The sequence below is a fragment of the Indicator indicator genome, chromosome 20 (assembly GCF_027791375.1).
Source record: "Indicator indicator isolate 239-I01 chromosome 20, UM_Iind_1.1, whole genome shotgun sequence".
Classification (NCBI taxonomy): domain Eukaryota; kingdom Metazoa; phylum Chordata; class Aves; order Piciformes; family Indicatoridae; genus Indicator; species Indicator indicator.
In genome coordinates this window covers 5,747,201-5,770,282 of record NC_072029.1, presented here as the reverse complement: position 1 = coordinate 5,770,282, position 23,082 = coordinate 5,747,201, and the positions used below count along the sequence as shown (strand labels likewise).

Here is a 23,082-nt window from a genome sequence, read left to right as displayed (position 1 = left end):
AAATTCTCCAATAAAGTAGAATCAGTTAATTGACAATTGAGATACAAAGCATCCAGAGAAGGGCCACCAGAATGATCAGAGGGCTGGCAGCCCTGCTATGTGAGGAAAGGCTGAGAGAGCTGGGGGTGTTCAGCCTGGAGAAGAGAAGGCTTAAGGGAGACCTTATTACCATGGACCAGCACAAAAAGGGTGGCTGCCAAGACTCCAAAGGAGTCCCATGGAAAGGACAAGGGCTGATGGGGACAAGTTACTGCTGGGGAGAGTTCCATAGGACTCCAGAAAAAAATGTTTCCCCATGAGAACAGTGAGACACTGGAATCATCTCCCAAGGGAAGTGGTGGATTCCCCTACACTGGACAGTTTTAAGACTCAGCCTGACAGGGTGTTGGGCCAGCTCATTTCAACTTTGCTGTCACCTAGAAAAGCTGGCCCAGATGATCCTTGGGGGGTCCTTTCCAACCTGGCATTCTGTAATTCTGGCTACAAGCAAAGCATTTATTTACAAGCAAAACCTCTACGAACTCTAAATACCAGCTGACTTACAGCACCCTGTCTCTAACAAGCCCTAAACTCATTTAGCTAAATTTACAACCCAGTTTTGCCAGGAAGGAAATACAGCTTAGATAAGAAAATTCATAAACAAAGTACCAAAGCTATCTGCACCAAAATATCATGCCAGAATATACTTGCTAGAGTGTCCTTTTGATTCCTGTACATTTCTTAAAACTGAAAGGAAGGTCCAAGAGAATTCTTTAAAAGGCTCATGGGGATTTGTAGGCTTGCTTTTTTCATGCACTAGGTTTGGTACTGATCATGGAATCACAGAATGCTAGGGGTTGGAAGACACCTCCAGACATCACCAAATCCAACCTTCTTGCCAAAGCAGGAGCACTAGGGCAGGTCACGGAGGAACACATCCAGATAGGAGAAGGCTCCACAACCTCTCTGAGCAGCCTGCTTCAGGGCTCCAACACCCTCACAGTAAAGATTTTCCTCATGTTGAGGTGGAATTTCCCGTGTTCCAGTTTGTATCCATTACCTCTTGTCCTATCACAGGGCACCACTGAGGAGAGGCTGGCCCTTTCTTGTTGACACCCATCCTTCAGATATACAGGAACATGAGTAAGATCCCCTCTCAGTCTTCTCCTTCTCCACACCCAGGGTCCCTCGGCCTTTCCTCATCAGACAGATGTTCCAGTCCTTTCATCATCCTCAGCCTCCACTGGACACTCTCCAGTATATCCCTGTCCTTCGTGAACAGAGGAGCCCAGAACTGGACACAATACTCCAGATGTGGTCTCACCAGGGCAGAGTAGAGGGGTAGGGAGAACCTCCCATGACCTGCTGGCTAATTCAATCAAACCATGATTCCTCAATGGGTTTTAATTCCCCAGTATGCTGCTTAAATAGAAATATGGAGTTTTGCCTTTCATAAAGTGTGCAGATGTCATAACTACGTAACTAAGTAATGCAGACCATAAGGTAGGGTTTCAGTTGTTTAAAACCTAATATTGGCTTGTCGAGAGAGTTTTAGATCAGGGAGGATGCTTTTGCTTTCTTGTGAGGGCTTTTTGTTTTGGTTTGGGTTGGTGGTGGTGGTTAGGTTTGGTTTTGGGTTTGGTTTTTTTTTTTTTTGGAGAAGGAATTATTTGTTTGGGTCAGTTTAGATCTAGAAAACACACATTTGAAAAAAAAAAAAAAAAAAGAGATATTCAAGTGAACTGCACTGGTTTTTTTCAGTAATTTCTTAAATATAACAATCCCCAAAGTGCTACTGCTCATTTTGCTAGAAGACAAGCAGAGATCAAGAAATAACCAAAGCATCAACAGCAAGGCTGCTGATGTTATCCATGAAATCTGATGATCCAAAAGCCTTTCATCAGCACTCACAACCCAGCTCACTGTATCATCAGTGAACAGGTTTAGATAAACCTGAGTCAGAACTTCACTGAAGTCCCAACAAGCTTCAAGAAAGAAGCTACGAAATGGAAATTTAAGCCACTGCCCAAGTTTCTTTATCCTTCATCATTTTACTAGGAGATCCAAACCACCCTGAAGAATTGTATTTCTAATCTTGGAGCCAAAACGCAGCAACTTCAATATGCTTGAAGATGAAACCTCACAGCAGTATCAGCAAACAACAGGAAACTTTTCAGTAAACATGTTTTACAATCTCTTTTCTGTTGACTTCCCTGTGTTCTTTTACTTCCTGCATTACTTTTGGCTGATAGAACTCTGGTGAGATTTCAGATCATTCCACTCTGTAACGTACTGCAAGCAGTTGGACAGCAGTCTCAGCAGAAAAGGATGTGTGAAAAAGGAAAGAGGGGTAACAAGAAGAGGGGGAACCTGTTCACTGATGATAAACGACTAAGAGCCTGGAAAGAACATGCTTCAAGTTCTGTAAAGTGATGTGTCAGCAACCACATCAAATTCCTCTCCCAAATCCAAAACATCACCACACAGTTTGCCAGGACCGCTCATGCTCCTGGCCCCACTGGAGGGGTAACCCCATCCGAAGACCTCAGCAGCAGCAGATCTGTTGTCCTTACTTCTACATTCCCTCCTCCTTTTAGGTTAGAACTCTTATAACAATCTCTCCTCTTCTGTTTTTTTTTTTTTTTCTTTTCTATTTTCTTCCTAAGGAAAGTTCTGAAGTGCTACTTCTGAATGTGAATTGACTCCAGATGCAAATAACATCAAAGAACTGGAGAATATTTCACTGCAGGAAAACCTTTGAAAGGAATGTTCAGGTTTTATATTGATAAGAATAAAAATCTCAGTGACAGCCTGCTGAGATGAAGAGACTTAGCTCCCACAAAATGACTCACTGCAATTGCACCCTCTTCTCACCATAAAGATGCATACAAAGCACAGAGTTCTGAAATAGCCACTTTTAGATCCAGAAAAGGGAGTAACAGAGGGACACAAATTCCCACAATATTTAACAAATATGCCAGCTTTCAATTCAGTCTGTCTCAAAGGACAGACAAATTAGCCATCTTACTGCCAGAGAAAGAACAAGCAGTTGGCCCTTCACAGAAAACTCACTGCACACTTCACTTGTGTAAGTCCTCCTCTGATCAGCCACAACTCTAAAAAAAAATCCAAAAAATTACATAGCAGCAGCTCTCTAAGATAAACATCCATGCAGAAAGCCACAAAGAAAGCCACCATTCTGGCAAAGTCAATGGTATCAAATGTCTGCCCTTTTGCAAGCTGTACTGTAAAAAAAAAAAAAAAAAAAAAAAGGCAGAAATTAATTTTAGAAAGGACTGAAAAGAATATTGCTAGTAAGTGAAACCTAAGGGAGGCCTGAGGGCAAGCAGAACCCATGTACCACATTTCAATATTCAGGTTTTCATTTTAAGACCCATAGGCATGAGCTCAGATGTCCCAAACCCCTCTATTTTAGGATAGCTGCAGAGATGATAAATACAATGTTGATGTTCTGGAAAAACAGGGTTTAGCAGAAGAAACATTCCAAGGAAGAATACACAGGGCCAGCTGCAAAACTGACAAAGGAAACTTTAGACTTCAGCCTGGGTTCACAAGTAGGGCAGCTCAACAGACCAGTCAGACAGCTCCTGAAACCTTTCTTACTGTAAGAAAAGCAAAGGGTGATTGCCAAACAGCCACTGAGTACAGAGCTGGAGCATTACTGACCCTAGAACTGGAAGAGCCCTGATTCATGCTAAAATACAAAAACACCTAGAGTTCCCATGTCATGATATGACATGTCAAGAACTGTCCAATGTTCTCAACCACTGGCACAGGCTGCCCAGGGAGGTGGTTGAATTCCCATCCCTGGAGGTGTTTCAGAGAGACAGATTGTGGTGCTGGGGGACATGGTTTAGGCACCAGCCTTGGTAGAGTTAGAGAATCATAGAATGGTTTGGGTTGAACAGGACCTCAAAGATCATCTAGTTCCAACTCCCCAGCCATGGGCAGGGAGACCTCCTACTAAATCAGGCTGCTCAAGGCCCCATCCAACCTGTTTTTGAACTCTTCCAGAGCTTGGAGCCTCCACAACCTCTCTAGGCAACCTGTTCCAATAATGGTTGGGCTCAACGATCTTAAAAGTCTTTTCCAAACTAAAAGATTCTATGTTCAGTCAGAAAGTTTTATTTATCACTAGGGATCTCATTTTCAGTTTTTGTTACTTATCTAAAAAATGATGTAGTAACTTCTAACAGACACATGCTGCAAGCTAAGGAAACAAATATGGTGTAGGATTTCGTAACACCTTCTGTACATTACCCTCTTGTGGGGCAGGGAGATAGAGAAGGGGAGAAGAACTGATTGCTTCTATTTCTTCCCCACAGATTCGATATATACAACTCTTACGTAATCAAATTTCACAGTTCAGTTCCAACTCTGAGTTTTTAGCTTGTTTACACCAAGATCATTCTATAAAGATCAGCACTTGCTCATTTGTTTTAATGCCCTTGCAGAGGAAACACTGAGTTAAAATATCTCATCAAAACACCAAATCAAGGAAAGATGTATAATTTCATCTTAGCTCTGCTCTGTTACCAACAGAATGAATGTTATCAAACCTCTCTTCTCAGAGTTTGGACCTTCATATCGGAGAAGACTGAACAATGCAAGTCCAGATGGAATAGATGAGTTCAGCTTATCTTAATGGAATTATTAATTCATAACACTTCCATGTGGAAGTATCATTTAACTTGATGAAGGTATTTACACTTATTTGCAATTCATTTTTCCCTCAGAAACACACAAACTTCTCCAAAGAGGTTTCCAGAGCACTTCATTCCATTAAACTTCCTTCTGAAGTTTGCCATTTAACAATTCCTCCTCACAAAGGAGGAGGAGGGGAGTTTCCTGACCTCTCTCTCACCTTTCCCACACTGCTTAGCTTGTCAGCTCTTCTGCATACCATTTCAAATTGCTACAACAGCCACAACAAAAAGGAAGTGGATAGTTAGCTGCTGTTTTAGTGAGTTAGGTTCCTTCAGTGAAGGAGCATTAGAGATGGACAGCAACAGGGACAAGAGCAAGACAAAGAGAGGAATAAGAGATCACTTGCTCAGGGAACAAGAGACTAACTTCTGGTTTGCAAGAATTAAAACAAGTGCAGACAAGACTACTGCATTTTTATCCCCTTATCTACTACAGAAACCACAACCCTTCACTACCTTTGGTTGCCCCAAGTTTTCAAAGCTTAAAAACAGTTTCAAATCTATTTTCCAATAATGATGCTTGGAGGCCAGATCATCTGAAGAGCTAAATCATTACTTCTACAGCTGTTTTTTTCAATTCCTTTAAACAATTCCAAGGTATCAGAACATTCTATTAGCACTCAGATTGGTGCTTTTGCCATGTATGGGTTTCCTGCACTATCTTTCCATGCTGAAGCTTGTAAATCTAGAGCTGTCACCATCACAACTAATGTCTTTAATAGAAAGCTACACACAGTTCTTTCTAATCTCCAATACAAGACCTGCCTGGCCTCTTATTTGTGCCTAGTAGCTATTAGTAATAACCATAACAATTCCAGGATGAAAGATGCTTACAGTCCACAAGTTTCGAATTCAAATCCTAATTTATCTTGTTTTGACAGGAACAGCCCTAGCTCAGGCATTCATCTATCTATCATTTTATGTGGCATAAAACATAGCATGAAAATGAAATGCAGTGGCAGCACTGCTGCAGTCACAGCAATCAAAGGCGTCAGGCAGGGGATGGTTTCTAGGAGAGGTGGAACACCACTGCCAGCATTATTCAAAAGCACACATTTACAGCTCTAAGCACCAAACTACTTAAGTATCAATCCTTGACAAAATTACTTAAAAGACTCAAAACCTCACTTCAGTACAGGTGCAATGGTCAGAATTTTAACTGTCAGTGGTAAAAAGACTCAGGAATTGATGATAAAAATGCCAGCCAAAACTTCTCTTATACCAACTCTTACTCAGAATAAGTTGCTCTTCTTTTGATATTTCACATTAAAATACACTGCTGCTGTTCTGCACAGAGATGAAAATTAATGGTTAGTGACTGATACTCAGTGCTAAACACTTGAGTAGCACTTTAGAACCTCAAAAATGGTGCAAGATTAACTCAATTAAAGCAATTAATTATTGTACATGCTCCTCATCCTCTATTCCTGTAAAAACTGCACATATTTAATACTTTAAAAAGCATCTATGGTATTGCATACTGTGAAACACTCTACTGTCTGCAAGGTAACTTAAAGATACCTACCAAATATCAAGAATTCCATGTCTACAATTGCAAGCAAAGGAATGCAAGCACAATCCCAAGCACAAATCCAGGCTGGGCAGAGAATGGCTAGAGAGCAGTGCTGAGGAGAAGCTCAACATGTGAGCCAGCAATGTGCACTTGCAGCCCAGCAATCAGCCCTGTTCTGGGGTGCTTAAAAAGCAATGTGGACAGCAGAATGAGGGAGGGGATTCTCCCCATTCTCTCTACTCTGGTGAGACCCCACCTGGAGTCCCCTGTCCACCTCTGCAGCTCCCAACACACACAGGACATTGAACTGTTAGAACAAGTCCACGGGATGCCACAAAGATGATCAGACGGCACCTCCCCTATGAAGACAGGCTGTGAGAGCTGGGGCAGTTCAGCCTGGAGAAGACAAAGCTCTGGGGAGACCTTAGAGCAGCCTTCCAGTACCTGAAGGGGGCTACAGGAGAACTGGGGAGGGACTTTTTACAAGGACTTGTGGTACACAGGACAAAGGGTAATGGCTTCCGACTGGAAGAAGGCAGAAGTAGATTAGACATTAGGAAGAAATTCTTCCCCATCAGGGTGGTGAGACACTGGAACAGGTTGCTCAGAGAAGTGCAGGCTTCAAGCCCGGAACTGTCCAAAGCCAAGTTGGATAGGCCCTTCAGCAACCTGGTTAAGTAGGAGGTGTCCTGGCCCATGGCAGGGGGATTGGAACTTTGAGGTCCCTTCCAATCTAAACCGTTGTGCGATTCTATGATTTAATTTTCCTGGCCCAGTCTCCCAGCACACCCTGCACCTGCTGAGCAGCACGCAAATTAAACAGCATCAAGCTCACCCTTCTAGAAACTGTTACAAAGTTAAGATAAGGTACCAATCATCTTGTATTAAGGATCAAAAGCAAAGAAAAAGGCTACCTGAAAGTAGCTTTTGCTTCCACATCTCTCACGCTTGTAGCTACAGAATTGAAGTGTAGGACAATCCACTGCTCAAACAAAAATCAAGTAGTAACACTAATGACCTATTTTTAATGTTCATGTGTCATCTAGTTTTCAAATTAAGACAAGCAAGCAGCATTGCATCATTCCCTCGAGCATAAAATATTTCCCTTTCTGCAAAGTTCAGCTCATCCTTTGCCCCAGTTAGTCAAAAGTGACTCCACCTCAGAAAGCAGCAGAGTACAAACAACGAGGAGTTCAGTAAATGATGCTAGAAACACACTGAGCTGGTAGAAAGATCAAAATGGTAGTCAAAGTCTTATCTTAAAATTTTGTGAAGATATTGATGAAACTGAAGCAATGACAGCATAAAAGCAACACCTAACAATGCCCCAAGTATATCCTAACAATTTTTCAGTCAAAGAGGAAATCTTCAGGTTGATCCCTGCAGACCAAGGAAGACATCCAGACCAACAGTGTGATTTGCCTTTAAAAAAAAAAAAAAAAAAAAACAAACCCAAAACTTAGTTTGATGAGCACAGTAAGAACCTTTTACAGCAGAGAACTACTCCCCGTTTGGATTCTTCCAGTATTTCTTTACAGACACCTCTAAAAACCACAGTGAAGTAGTAGTAGCTCCACAAAAGAAATAAAGAACCTGAATTTCTTTGGATAAATGTTTGAGGAATTTGCCCCCCATGGAATTCCAGGTCTACAGCCTACAATTATGACTGTTACTAACCATTACTTCATGGAAGGGTTCTGCTGGGTACTTCAAGGGGAAACCAACAGCTGCAACTATGCAGCCTTACAAAATCCTACATCTTACAGGGCAGTTTTGAAATCTTTATGAGGTTCTGTGTTTGTAATTTTGATTTTACAGAAATTAACTAATCCCGTGTGCCAGGCTCAATACTGTCATGGTTTAAACCCACCCAGCTGACAGGAAAACACCACACAGCCACTCCTCACTCCTCTGCCATTGCTCCTCTCACTCCTCTGCCATGCTCTAGTGGGATGGGGACAAGAAAATACAACAAAAGACTCAAGTGTCATGACAGAGGACAGAGAGGACACACTCACCAATTATGGGTGGGTCATGGGCAAATGACAGACTCGACTTGGGAAACAAAATCAACTTGATTTCAATAACAAAACCACCACCAATTCCCCAATTGAATCAGAGCAGGATAATGGGAAATACAACTGGACCTTAACAAGGCACCTTCCTCCCAGCTCTCATCTCCTCACAACCCAGCTCTACTCCTGCGACTCCAGTTCCTCCCCACCAGGAGCACAGGGAACAGGGAAGGGGTGTTGTGATCAGCTCATCATACCATGCCTCTGCCACTCCCTTCTTCTCAGGGGGAAAACTGCTCACCATCCTCCCTTGCTGCATGGTCATGACCTTTCCATAGAGGACAGTCTTCTGTAAACCTCCTACTAGCTTGGGTCCCTTCTGCAGGCTGCACAGACTGCTCCAGCACAAGCTTCCCTCACTTAGGGCCTTCTTTGGGTGCATTCACCTGCTGCATCTTGGATGTTCCATGGGCCACAAGTGGGAGTCTTTAACCTCCATGGTCTGCAGGGGCACAGCCTGCTGTGTCACCACAGGCCACAGAATCATAGAATGGCTTAGGTTGGAAGGGAACTTGGAGATCATTTACTCCAACCCCACCCTGCCATGGGTAGGGACACTTCTGAACTAGACTTGGTTGCTCAAGGCCTCATCCAACCTGGTCTGGAACACCTCCAGGAAGGGGGCATCCACAACCTCCCTAGGCAACCTTTTCCAGAGCCTTACCACCTTCATACTGAAGTGCTTTTTCCTAAGATCCAGTCTGAACCTATTCTCCCCCAGCTTAAAACCATCCCCCCTTGTCCTATCACTACACACCCTCACAAAAAGCCCCTCTCCAGCCTTCACCTAGGTTCCCTTCAGATACTGGAAAAGAACATTGGCTCCAGCACACCTCCTTCCCTCCCTCCTTCCTCACTCACCTTGGTGTCCACACTGTTGTCTGTCTCACATCCCCCTCCTCTCCTAAACAAAAGAACCCCTAAAACAAAGGAACCTGCTTAACAGGTTTTTCCCCTCGTCAATATGTTATCACAAAGGCACTGATTGGCTCTGCCTTGGCCAGAGGTGGGTCTGACCTGGAGCTGGGGGAGCTTCTCAAAGCTTCTCACTGGAACTACACCAGCAGCCCCCTCCTCCAGTATCAAAATGGCAGGAGCAACAAACCCAACACAACACTGTTCTGAGGTGTTCGTTGTGCCATTCCTCTTATTCCTATCACTGTTATGATGTGTTACTGTAAGGTTAGAAAAGCATCAGGGACCCAAATCACCACTTCCATGATAAAGATGACCATCAAAAGAGAAGTTCCTATTTACTAAAATAGAAGAGCATTGAAATGAAAACAACCTTATCTGCTTCTATAGGTCTTCCTGACCTCCACAAGAAGTCATTTTGTTGCACTGTTTGTACCAACTGGTGCCAGTTCCAGTAGATTACATGCAGTTGATTGTCAGGCTGACACAGAATACAGCACAACTTAACACAACTTTATCAGGCAACAGAACAAATAACAAGATGCCACCTTTGCTCTTCATTCTGCAGACTTCAAAGATAAATATTACTGAATATCAGCAGACAGAGGAGGTTCCTAATGAAATTCTGTTTACATAGTCACACTCTGCCAGCCTTCCTAACCAGACCTTCAATTCAGTTTGACATGGAGAGAGACACTGAAAAACATAAAAAACCTGCACTCCTACAAAGTCAGCAAGGAAAAGGTGCCCAGAAACATAACCACTGTTCAGCAGCAGCTCAGTAACTGACTGCAGAATCACAGAATCAACCAGGCTGGAAAAGACCTTTGAGATCATCAAGTCCAACCTATCATCCAACACCATCTAATCAACTAAACCATGGCACTGAGGGCCTCTTCCAGTCTTTTTTTCAACACTTCCAGGAACATGACTCCACCACCTCCCTGGGCAGCACATTCCAATGGTCAATCTCTCTTTCTGTGAAGAATTTCTTCCTAACATCGAGCCTAAACCTCCCCTGGTGCAGCTTGAGCCTGTGTCCTCTCCTTCTCTCACTGGTTGCCTGGGAGAAGAGACCAACCCCCACCTGGCTACAATCTCCTTTCAGGGAGTTGTAGAGAGCATAAGGTCTCTCCTGAGACCTTACTGCAGCACCAACTCATCCCTTTTTGTAAGAGGGAAACCACACAGAAACTCACTCTTGGAAACCAGGTTCTGCAGCTCACAGATGGATATATTAAAGACCATCACCAGGCTGATGCATACTCATTGACCAGTTTTCAGAGGTGTGTTAGAAGCAGTCTTCCTTCCCTCAGATTTCACATTTGGAAGAAGTCAACATGAGTAAGCATCACCATTACCATCCACACCACACAATTCTCATCTGAGTAATATTTATATAGCACTGGAGAAGAAAAGGAACCTGGAGAAGAGAAGGCTCGGGGAGACCTAATAGCAGCCTTCCAGTACCTGAAGGGGAACTGCAAGAAGGCTGCAGAGGGACAGTTTCGAAAGACCTGCAGTGATAGGACAAGGGGCAATGGTTTGAAACTAGAGAAGAGAAGATTCAGATTGGATGTTAGGAACAAGTTCTTTACAGTGAAGCTGCTGGAACACTGGAACAGGTTGCCCAGGAAGGTAGTTGAGGCCTCATCCCTGGAGATATTCAAGGTCAAGCTCAACAGGGCTCTGGGCAACCTGATCTAATGGAGGATGTCCCTGCTCACTGCAGGAGGGTAAGAGTAGATGACCTTCGGAGATCCCTTCCAACTCCAACCACTCCACAATTCTACCACAATAATGCAAATTGAAGTAATTTCATTTTTCTCCTAGTTATTTTTCTCATTCAACAATTCTGCTTATCAAGAACAGCCGAGAGGATTAAATTTAAATCTATGGAACTAACCAAAATTTTATCAAACTCCTAACAATGCAGTGGGGTACTGCATTGCTGAGATGAACCTGGAGCTTTCTTCCTTAAAAAGCTACACAACCCCCCAAATGTTTCAGTAAGATTCTGAAGTGAGGCAATTAACAGAGCAACGCCAGGATTGCCTTTGCAACACTCTGCTTTATACAACATTATAAATTGATTCTTCCAGATTGTAACAGAATTTATGATTACTTTTTTTTTTTTTAAAGAGAAACAAAATAAACCCTTGCTTATGCAGCTGAGTGGTAGTCCAAAGAACTTCAGCCCATTCTTCTTTTTGCCTGAAAGTGATGCTTAGCAGGTCAATTTTACCTTCTCACAGTCAGTATTCAGGCAGTGAAGACTCTGTAATGAACACTTGATCTGAGCATTTAGGACTTGATTTGTACCAGCCCACATAGGACATTAAAATGCATTACAAAGCCTCAAGTGGCCTTTCTCCCAAATGAAAATCACAGCCCTGATGCATGAATGTAGGCTCCTTAAGGACACCTTGGCAAAGTCCGGCCAGTTCAGAGAGCACTTCGCAAGCCAACAGAAGCTTCCAGTGAGTAGGGGTGTGTTTGAAATTCTCCCTTCCCGTGGGCCTAACAACCAAACTCATGGTTGCAGTAGAACACTCTGGGTGTCATGCACTGCCTCAAACACTTCTTACGTGTTCAAGGTTCTCTCCTCAAAGTCAGAGAAGGTGTAACGTTTCCTTAAGAACAGAAGAAGCATAAAAATGCTCATAAAGAATTCCCTTTGGCCAGTAGCTCAGTGGTCAGAACACTTGTCCCAGCCCCTGCATTTTAGGTTCTTTGACATCCTTCAGCTTTTGCAATAGTGCATTTGGGCTCCCCCTCACTATTTTGTTCTGCCTCTTCAGTCACCACGTTTCACATATTGACAATCGTTGTGGTTTAACCCCAGCTGGCAACTAAGCACCACAAAACACACCCATTTGCCACCCCAGGGGGATGGGACAGAGAATCAGAAGGGTAAAAGTGAGAAAGCCCGTAGGTTGAAATAAAGACAGTTTAACAGGCAAAGCAAAAGCAAAGAAAGCAAGGAATGAATTTCCCACTTCCCATGACAGGCAGATGTTGAGCCACCCCCAGGAGAGCAGGGCTCCATCACACGTACTGTTACTTGGGACGACAAACGCCAGCACTCCCAACGTCCCCAACTTCCCTCTTCCCTCAGCTGTACATGCTGAGTCTGACATCATCTGGCATGAAACATCCCTTGGGCCAGTTGGGATCAGCTGTCCCAGCAGCGTACCCTCCCAGCTTCTGGTGTACCCCCAGCCGGACTGCTGGTGGGCTGGGGCAAGGAGCAGAAAAGGCCTTGACTCTGTGTAAGCTCTACTCAGCAGTAAGGCAAACACCCTGCCTTATCAAGGCTGTTTTCAGCACAAACCCAAAACACAGCCCCATACTGGGTGCTGTGAGGAAAATTAACTGTCTCCCAGCCAAAACCAGCACAGCAGAGTTCAGTCACAACCCTCTTTTTGTTTAATTTGCATCCTATGAGCCAGGGCAGCAAAGAGCATGAAATCTTCCCTTCCTGCAGCGCTGGGTTTGTGTCTGCATGGAGGAGGGGCTGCTGGCATGGCTCCTGTAAGGAGCTTCAAGAAGTTCCCACAGCTCCAAGTCAGACCCACCTCTGGCCAAGGCCAAGCCCATCAGTGGAAGTGCCTCTGCAATAAGATATTTAAGAGGGGGAAAACCTGTTTGGTAGGTTCTTTTGGCTTAGGGGTTCTTTTGTTTGGGAGAGGAGAGGGATGCGAGACAGACAACAGTGTGGACACAAAGGTGAGTGAGGAAGGAGGGAGGGAGCCTGCTGTGGTGAAACAGCAGCCTGTGCCCCTGCAGACCAGAGGTTAATGGTAGAGCAGACTCCCACTTGTGGCCCACAGAACATCCTAGATGCAGCAGGTGAATGCACCTCAAGGAGCCCCTAAGTGCAAGAAGCTTGTGCTGGAGCAGTCCATGCAGCCTGCAGAAGGGACAAGGGACCCAAGCTAGTAGAAGTTTACAGCAGACTCTCTCCCATCGGAGGGACATCACCTTGCAGCAAGGAAGGGCTGTGAGGAGGAAGGAGTGGCAGAGGCATGGTGTGATGAGCTGACCACAGCCCCCCTTCCCTGCTCCCTGTGCTGCTGGTGGGGAGGAACTGGAGTAGAGCTGGGTTGGGAAGAGGGGAGGGCTGTGAGGAAGGTGCTTTGTTAAGGTCCAGTTATATTTCCTATTGTCCTGCTCTGATTCAATTGGATAACTGGTGGTGGATTTGTTATTGAAATCAAATCGGTTTTGTTTCCCAAGATCAGTCTGTCTTTTGCCCTTGAGCTGTCCTCTGTCCCCACCCTCAAGCCTTTTGTCATATATTCTTGTCCCCATTTCAGCAGAACAGGGGCAGGAGTGAAGGGAGGCCATGTGGTGCTTTCCTGCCAACTGGGTGGGCTTAAACCTCTATGCTGGTTCAGCCCACACCCAGATTAGAACACAGGACTTCTAGAAAAGGAATTTCTGCAATTCCCTATAACTCACAACTCTATAGTAGTTACTATGTAATAAATACATAGTATTTATTCAGAAGTCATGAAGATAATGTTATTAAACTTGCCTAATTTTCACTCACATAAGACATTCCCTTTACACAAAGGTCAGTCACAGATACAGATTAGTCCCTCTTTAGTCCCTTCCAAAGAGAAGGCTGCCACTAAGATTACCAAGGCAAGGTATTCTTCCACAGCCTCATGGTGGCCCAATTTTTTCCCCATAAAGTTTGAGGCTAACCTCTGAGCCCTGACAAAAGAGGTGTTTTAATGGGATGTCAAGCAACAAGGCACAAACTCATCTTCTGTTGCACACAGCCTCATCCCTGAGGCACACAGCCTCATCTCTGATCATTTCTAAATAACACCTCTGCCACAGGAACTAACAATACTTAGTGTGGCAGTAATCAGAATAAAGCTAAACCATTTATTAGGTAGATTCAAATTCCCCACTACAATTACACGATACCAAAGGTTTGCTATGTTTCTGGTTATGCATTTGCTATCAGTTTTGTAAGCACAGTGCTCAGATGAGACTAAATACAAACTATGAACGAAAACATTTTCAACTTGGTGTCTCCTAACAAAAACAGCTAACCCATACCACAAGGATGACAAAGGGACTAGAACATCTCTCCTATGAAGAAAGGCTGAGAGACCTGTTCTCTTCAGCCTGGAGAAGAGAAGGCTGAGAGGGGAGCTTACCAATGTCTATAAATACCCAAGAGGTGGGTGTCCAGAAGAAAGTGCCAGGCTCTTTTCAGTGCTGCCCAGTGAAAGGACAAAGAAAAACAGGTACAAGCTGGAACCCAGGAGGTTCCACCTCAACACGAGGAGAAACCTCTGCTGTGAGGGTGCTGGAGTCCTGGAGCAAACTGCCCAGAGAGGTTGTGGAGTCTTCTCTGGAGACTTCCAAAACCCACCTGGATGTGTTCCTGTGAGACCTGCCCCAAGTAATCCTGCTTTGGCAGGGGGGTTGGACTCAATGATCTCTAGGGGTCCCTTCCAATCCCTGACATTCTAGGTTTCTGTGATCACCATTTTCAGACTAACTTCTTATTGCACAGTAATATTTTATGTGCAAATGAATATCTTTTGAGGTCTGAGCAATAAAAATAGTTCCAATCCTCAACTTACATGGCATAGGCTTTGCAAAATGAAAGCTTTAAAGGATGCCTCAAGATCAGATTATCCAAATTTCCAAATAACAAAGATGAAATATTAAATATAAACCAGAGTGCCCTTGTTGGGAAGGAGTGGGAGGGGAGATACAACCACATCTGGGAAGATCTACATATTTACTGTAATATGACAGCAATCTAGATTCCAACCAGATTTACAGAAGAGGAAAATAAGGAAAGTCACCCTAAAAAATTACTTTACTCCTCCAACATATCATGTATATTTGATATGCTTGATCAAATAAGACATCACATGCAGAAGGTAATCAAATTTACTAAGAGAATTAGCTTCATACCACATACAGTTGATAGACTGAAGATTAGGGGTTTGCAAAGCACAGGTCATCTATTAACTACAGAACATGCAAAATTAAACATACACCCAAAAAAAAACTGTAGCCACAAAAGATTAGGTGATAAATAGCTCTAGGAAATTGCAACTTTCCTTTTGGTTTTAACTAGAACAGTGTTATAATACAACATACAAAGCAAATTAAACTTGGTAGGTGAACATGCTGTAACATGCCAGGAGAACCACTGAATGTCAATAAGTTAGTGCTTCAAATTTCATTGCTTCACTTGCTGTTACAGATCACGAGGTCTTCTGGATTACCAAAGGTAGAAGAAATTTTAATATCCTATTTCCAGCAAACTTCAAGTCACAGAAAAAAGGGCAAGACTTGCAGAGGCAAGCCACAGCATTAGCTATGTCTAGAAGATCCACATCAAAACACTTGCAGAGCAGGAGAAGCTGAACAGCTAGCAGAAAAAAATAGCTGATATATTGGCTGAACAGTGTTAAACATTAAAACATGTTGAACAATTGGCTGAACATCAGAAATTCCCTCCAAGTACTCTCTGGAGATTTTAAAAGTATTTTACCTGAAGAAGCAGAGTAGTTCCAGTAAAAGTCACTTTTAAAATAGAAACTGGGTGGGAGGGGAATAGGCACCATAAAAACACAACAGCAACAGGGTTTTTTAACCGCCCAAATACACGAAACTGAAACTGAGCCTCATGCTTACACCTCAAAAAGTTTCTTCAAATTCAACTTCAAAGTTTTGGCAATGTGAGCCAAAAAAGGAAAAAAAAAAATTCCATGCATGCCTTTTGTTAAAACATGGTAGTGATGAAAAACCAAGCAAACAAACAAAAAAATGTAGCAAAATATTGTTAATTTCTACCCTGCAGACAGTTCTGTAATCTGTAACTCAAATCTGATTTTCCCTTTCTAAGAAAAAAAGATCTGCCAACCTCCAATGCTTTATTATTTTAGTCATAAAGTTAGATTTTGAGGAACAGCTGCATCACAATGCACACACTCTTCTGCACTGCCAGATGGAGGTGGAACCATTCATTTTAACTATTCCGATTAACCAGATCTAAAGATGCTTTTTAGAAGATTATACAAGAACAGTGGAGATCAACATCCATCCAAAGTGGAAATGAGCTTAAAAATCAAATCAAATATTAAAGAGACTAAGGGTCTGAAGACTAATAGTTATTATTCCATTTCCTGTCTCTGTAAACACAGCTCCTCCTTTTAACACAATTCATCAATACATTCTTTGATTTCCATTTTCATGCAATGATTCTGAATAGTGCAAAGCTAAGCATACCCACACCTGCACAAAATCTGTCACGATAGTTGTGCAAAAAATGTGCAGCTGAGCAGCTCGGCACGTACTCTGAGAGGGCTGAAAAAATCCAAAGCAAATTTGCATCTTTTTGCCAGTGTTTGTTACCACCCTGTGTTTTAAATTTAACGACAACTTTTCCATAGACAACTATTAATCTAGCAGTAACAACGTAATCATCATTATAGACTTCAAATTCTTTTTTAAAAACATGTAAAGTTAAATTATACAAGCTATGCCAATGACAGAAATTAGCCATCAGTTATTATGTTCTTTGTGCCCTCATAGAAAAATTCCCAGGTGAGTGACAAGGTATTTTGCCATCACAATGGCTTGACCACCAGCACCAGTAAAACGTAACAACAAGAGAGGTCAGTTCTTTGACCAGGAGAAAAAGAACAGGTTGAACAATAAAAACTACCTGCACCTGTTTAGCAGCACACCTGCTAAAACATCTGCTCAGTTTTCCTTCCTGTCCAGTCACAAAAGTCTATACAAATAAATCTCCAATGGAAAACTAAAGCAAAGGAAGCAGCATGGAAACAGCATTCCCAAAGGATGTTTCAGTGCACAGCCCAAACCTGGTGATAAACAGGAACAGGAAGGTGCACACAGAAATGCACCCGAAGGTGCTGCCTTGTTGCACTCCAGTACCTCTAGTTTACCACCTGTGTTGTTCATTTCTCAGTGGTTCAGAAACCAGTTTCCTTCATGCTTTTCAGCAAAATGAAATTTATCAGCAAGTGCTACTATTAAGCAGACGTGCCACATAATTAGCAAGGACAAATCCACTTACTTTTTTCTCCTTCTCATGATGTTTATCCTGAGAGTGAGAGGAAGAATCACTTAAACTTTGATCATATGACCTATTAGCTCCCCGTTTGCTCTTTTTCTAAAAAGAGAAAATATATTTATGGATAGAGGAAAGGAACCATTTGAATAAAGAAAAAGTATAAAGCATTTCAATGGATAACATGCCTTATTGTTTGAAGAAAAAAAATCCTTCAAATACTGAAAACCTGACAAATTGCTAACACTAATAAAATTAACAAGACTAGCCAATGTATAGCAGAAAAAAAGCCTATTCTTACACTGACTTTACACCTCCCATGAATTTGCAAGATAAACTTCCCACAAATGAAACGACATGACACTTTTTAAAGGCTAAAAGATGCCAGGCATTTTCAACTGTTCGTAACATCAACCAGAAAAGAGGCTGCTCAAAGGAGTCTCACATGAAGCCACTGCCACACACTTGAAATGCATTGGAAGGTGGCTTATTTAAGGCTTCATGCCTGCAGTATTTTCATTACAGTGGTTTAAATCACAGGATTTGCAATGCTATGGTCATATGTGGATTTGAAAGCTGCAGACATAACTGCCTGTGTTTCTGTACTGTTTGAGCACCCAGTCCAGGACTGAAAATGCATTATGTTGTGCCAGAGTTCAAAACATTTAGTATTTCATTGTCACCAAGGTAGCTTTACGAAGACACTTCAGGTCAGTGCTTTGCCAACCAAACTTCTCAGTGGTATAGTAGATACAGGTCACCCACCATGTGCAGTAGCAAATACTAAACAACTGTATTTACCAGGTATCATCAGTCAAAATAATCCTAAAGAAACACTAGGAACTTAAATCATCTTCAAGGTCTTTACTACTCTCACTGACAGAATTGTAGCAAGGGAAGCTAGCTAATTACAGGTCAGAGTTATGTCTTTCTCATTAAACTTTTTTTTTTTTTTTTAATAAACATACATGTTCTCAAGTATTGCAGCACTGGAATATTCAAATCAATGTAATCGATTCAGTCCAGTTTTAAGAGCTTGCCTTAACCACTATGTAACAGATCATTTTTGCTCTTTTTGCATGCTTAGCTCAAGATACTAATTTAAAAAATAATCTTAGCTTAGTAAGAGCCTTGAAAGCCCTGACTTCACTAGGAAGCAAGCTCATCAATATTCATAAGAGCACAGATTTAACCTCATGAAGCTTATCTTCTAGAAAGCTAAAATGGTTCATAGGCCCTGGGGTTTTACCCCATCACAACCTACCCAAAAGTTACACAAGTAGGCAGTCACCTTTTGCAGCAGTGAAAACAAGTAATCAGAAAATTTAACTATATTTACAGCAATAGCTGAGCTTAAGTCTATGTATTTTCCTAATTCAATATTCATAAACAATATTTTTAAACATCAGTAAGCCTTTCAACTCCACACACACATACACAGAAACAGGTAATTGGAACTGTCAAATTGGTAAGAAGTGGTAGGAAAGACCCCAGAGGTCTGATCCAAAACCTATTGAAACAACTGAGAAATATCAAAGTGGAGGTTTCTTGCTTGTTTGTCTTTCTAAACCTTGAGGTTATGTTTCAGAGAACTTACAGGCAGGGAATATCCACTGGCTACATGGTGAAAGATAGAACAAAAGGAAAAATTCTTCCCCAAAAAAAGAGTAATAGAAGCAGAAGATATTGGGGGGTGCTTTATCCTCTAATATGCAAGATAACAAGTCGTATTTTCTAGGTTATTCCAAAGTGGACTAAATTCCTAGAAGCCAACTAATCAAATAGCAAAAGAAACATCACAGGAACTTAATGAAAAAAAACACAAAATGTGGATGCCATTTCTGGCAGAGGGGACAAACCCACACATCTAGAAAGCAACCACTTAGAAAAACATTTTCAGCCAGTACTTCTCAAACTATGATTCACATTGTTTCAATGAAGCTCAATCTACTCTCTGAGCTAAGTGAAAATATTATTTCTGGTGTTAATAGCAACTCAGAGTGGGAAGGGGAAGTCAATGACATTCCTTTATAGAATTTAACAAATACTCACCAGTTTGCTAAAATGGTATTTACAGTAGCCGCAGTACTGGACATTATCTGCACCATTGCCTTCTTCCTCACATAGAAGTCCTGCAAACTGTGCACTAAAAACAAACCAAACAACATTGAAAGAACATAATTTTACATCAGCCTGTACCACAACATCACAGCTGACAATGTATGGATATTGGTATCTGCATTCAATAGATTTCCACATAAGAGATTTCTGATGGCATGCAAGCACATAGCTGACCTCTGAAGACCAGCAACGGACATTTGGCATGGTTTATACTTTGGTCTGATGCCTATTTCACAGTCTTGAAGCCACTCACACAAGCTTATAGTTTGAAAAAAATTTAGATTTATTAGGCAGCTACTCCCACAAATAAATGAAGCAAGCAATTTACAATGATTCTTAGCTCAAATTCAAGCCAAGAATCATCTATGGAAAGCACAGTCTTTAACAAAATCATACTGCAGATCCAAAGAAGACATTTTTCTGAGGTTGCATACATCCTTCTCTGCTTTGCCAGGAAAATTACTACTTTTTTTTTTTAATAGAACTTCAATGACCTAATAAATCAAACCATATTTATTGGTTTAAAAGACTGTGGCAGGTTAATTTCTCTTACAAAGAACAAGTTTCCTCACCTGGGCTAATTATTACCTTATTCTACTACATTTTTTTCAAATCAAATTTGCCTTTCACCATTTCTAACGTTGATTTATTTTCCTTATCAAAACCAACTTAGACACTGAAAAAAACAAATGTTCAGTTTCATTTTCCATATCATTTTCATTAGCATAATAAGGCAATGTTACAGTCAAAGTGATGCACGGGATTATTTAAATGAACAATATAGAGGGCTGCTGATTTTCATTACTTTTTTAAAATCAATTTCCCTTCATTTACCCCTTATGTTCTTGAGAACTACTGCTGCCTAAATACACGCACACCTATAGCAGATGCCAACTCCACAAAACATTTAAGAGGCTTTCCACAAGCAGAGATTCATTATTCTAAACTTGCCATACAAAAAGAGATGGACTCAAGCTCATTCTCAGACATTAGTTGTGTTAACCCCAACCTGATACAACTCATCTTGGATCTCTGCCTTCCATTGTCTTCCTATTTCTCAAGCATTACAGAAGCCTCTCAAGATCCCCAGTTACAGTACTCTCTAACTAGGTAGTTTTATAGCACATACCTGAGGGTTTCAGAATTAAATTCTAAAACTTGGCAAGATAACTTAATTTTGAACCTAATTCCCATGTTCTTCATGGCATTGACTGAAAATGGGATTTTGTAAGAAATTAAAAAAAGATAAAAAGGACTCTTGTGTGCAGCCAAGAAAGAGAGCCCTCTTCATCCAAACACTTGGATGGCCATTTTCCACAGCTCTAAGAGACCCCTTTACTTGGTACACATGCTTTGAGGAACACAATCAATTTTCACCATAAAAAGAACCTTGGCATTGATCACATGAAAAATTAGATACTTATCAAAGAGTAAAAGCTGTCAGATAGTCAAGGAATTGAGTGTTACCAAAAATCAGCACCTACTAAACTACTGAATTATATCCTTTAAGATCTGCACAAGACAAAGTATCACTTGATTAACTGAAAAAAAAATACATTTAAGTTCTTGAAATAGATTTGCAAATACCATTTCACTGACTGAGCTGGCCAGGAAGAAGCATACTGGGGCACTCAGAAAACACAGATTATGCAGCTAGACATTCTGTGTAAATCTATCTATTGTTAAATAGCTTCAGCTGAATTGGAAAAGAACAAATAATGCCTGTAAATTTGGGGGTAGAACTCCTTTTGCCTCCAGTTACCTGTTGACATATGGGAAAATTTTACTATCCATCCCCTTTTCAAGTCCATAAAGGCCACTCCTGAGTGCAAGCAAAGCTAAGTGTTTTAAAGTGGAATGAATTAGGCGGTGGACACAGCTGGTTTTCCTCCATGAGCTATACATGAAACCCAAATGAACAGCTCAGAATAGATATGCACCATTCAGATAAAACCAGTGAGGTAAATTACCTCCAAACACTTGGAAATCTGTACCAGAAGAGGTGAGCCTAGAGCTCAGTTATTTTTCCCATTGATTTACCAGCAGTGAATCTCAAATCCCTTAGCAAGTAAAACATTCTAATATAACATCTAAGAAAAATAATGCAAGACAAAAAGAAAACACTAAACCTTATTCACAGGAACACAATATTTAATACAACCCAAAGGATTATTATCAGATGGCTTTTGCAGCTCTGCTGCCACTGCCATACTGTTAGGAAACTCACTGCAATCAAGTGAGATAGTTCTACAGAAACCACTTTGCTATATTTCTTTACTCAGAAATACACTCAATAAAGAGTTTATTCATTACACTGTGTGCATCAATTCTTTCTGGACCATCAGAGACATTAAACAAGAAGAGGTACTTACCATGTGACATGGAAAGCTTGTCGACATCCATGTTTATTACATGTCATACAAGCACCGGTGGCTGCTTTACTCTCTCTGCCTTGCTCATCACAAATATAGCATGTCTATCAAAAAGAAAATACTTAACATGATAAAGAGCATACAAATAAACTCTGTGTTACTCACAGGAGACTGGAGGATGAGAACTACAGGATTTTGCAGCTAAGCTTCTACAACAACTTCTTTACAAAAGTCTAATTATGTTTGTTTGCAAACGCAGATCACCTGGCAGACTTCTGCCACCTGTGTGACACTCCACCAAGCCTAAAGCAGTACAGATGCTAATTAAATTTTATACAGCTGTTCAACTAGCCAAACAATTAAACAGCCAAAGGGTAACAGCATTAGGCTTCCACATTTTCCCTGCTTTTAAGTTTGTGTTGATGTCCTTTCAGGTGGCTGTCATTGTCACATTCGTATTGGTGGCACTCAGAAACACCAACTCATGCTGAGTGCCCAATGGTGCAAGATGCCACATGGGATATGTGCTTACAACTACAAATGGCACAGAGAAACATTGCAAACTTAGAGTGTTAATTGTACATTTGGTGTAAAGAATTATCAGAAGGCTCATAGCATGCTTCAATACTCCTATGCTGCTCAGTCACCTTTAATTAAATATGGTGTTTATAAACAGAACTCTGCTTGAATTTCAGCATGGCTTGGACAGGCCCATAAACATTTTAGAAACCAATCAAGGAAGAATCTTTTGTAAACAAATCTTAAATTAAACCCATTTCAACCTCCAAAACAAGCTAGAATCAAAACAACTTGTCTAGTCCCTGAAAAAACTCTTCACAGCATTTCTGCTAATGTCTTTGCATTTGGAAATAATCCAAAATTGCCACAATATCCCAATAAAACATTCTCAGTGAAGTGGAAAAAAAGAAATTATGACAAAGAAATCAAAACCTTTCTCATTAGTCAATACTTGTTTGTTCTTTATTTTTTTCAAGCCTGTGGCAAACAAGCCAACATCACAGAATCACAAAACGTTAGAGGTTGGATGGGACCTCAACAGAGCATCAAGTCCAACCCCCCTGCCAAAGCAGCATCACCCAGGGTAGTCTGCACAGGAATGCATCCAGGTGAGTTTTGAAAGTCTCCAGAGAAGAAGACTCCATAATCTCTCTGGGCAGTCTGTTCCAGGGCTCTGTCACCCTCACTGTAAAGAAGTTTCTCCTCATGTTAAAGTGAAATCTTCTGTGTTCAAGTTTGAACCTGTTGTTCCCTGTCTTATTAGTGCACACGAAACAAGACT

General features: G+C 41.5%; 1 protein-coding gene across 2 annotated transcripts in view; it reads right to left on the bottom strand.

Moving 5' to 3' along the window:
• Positions 1 to 23,082, bottom strand: part of MLLT10 (MLLT10 histone lysine methyltransferase DOT1L cofactor) — a 117,689-nt gene that overhangs the window by 63,076 nt on the left and 31,531 nt on the right. For both annotated transcript variants that reach the window (XM_054390240.1, XM_054390241.1), the window contains exons 5-7: positions 21,783 to 21,886; positions 19,342 to 19,435; positions 17,296 to 17,391 (exon numbers count right to left, since the gene is read on the bottom strand). In XM_054390240.1, coding sequence (XP_054246215.1) covers positions 17,296 to 17,391; positions 19,342 to 19,435; positions 21,783 to 21,886 — 294 coding nt within the window. The remainder of the gene's footprint in view (positions 1 to 17,295; positions 17,392 to 19,341; positions 19,436 to 21,782; positions 21,887 to 23,082) is intronic.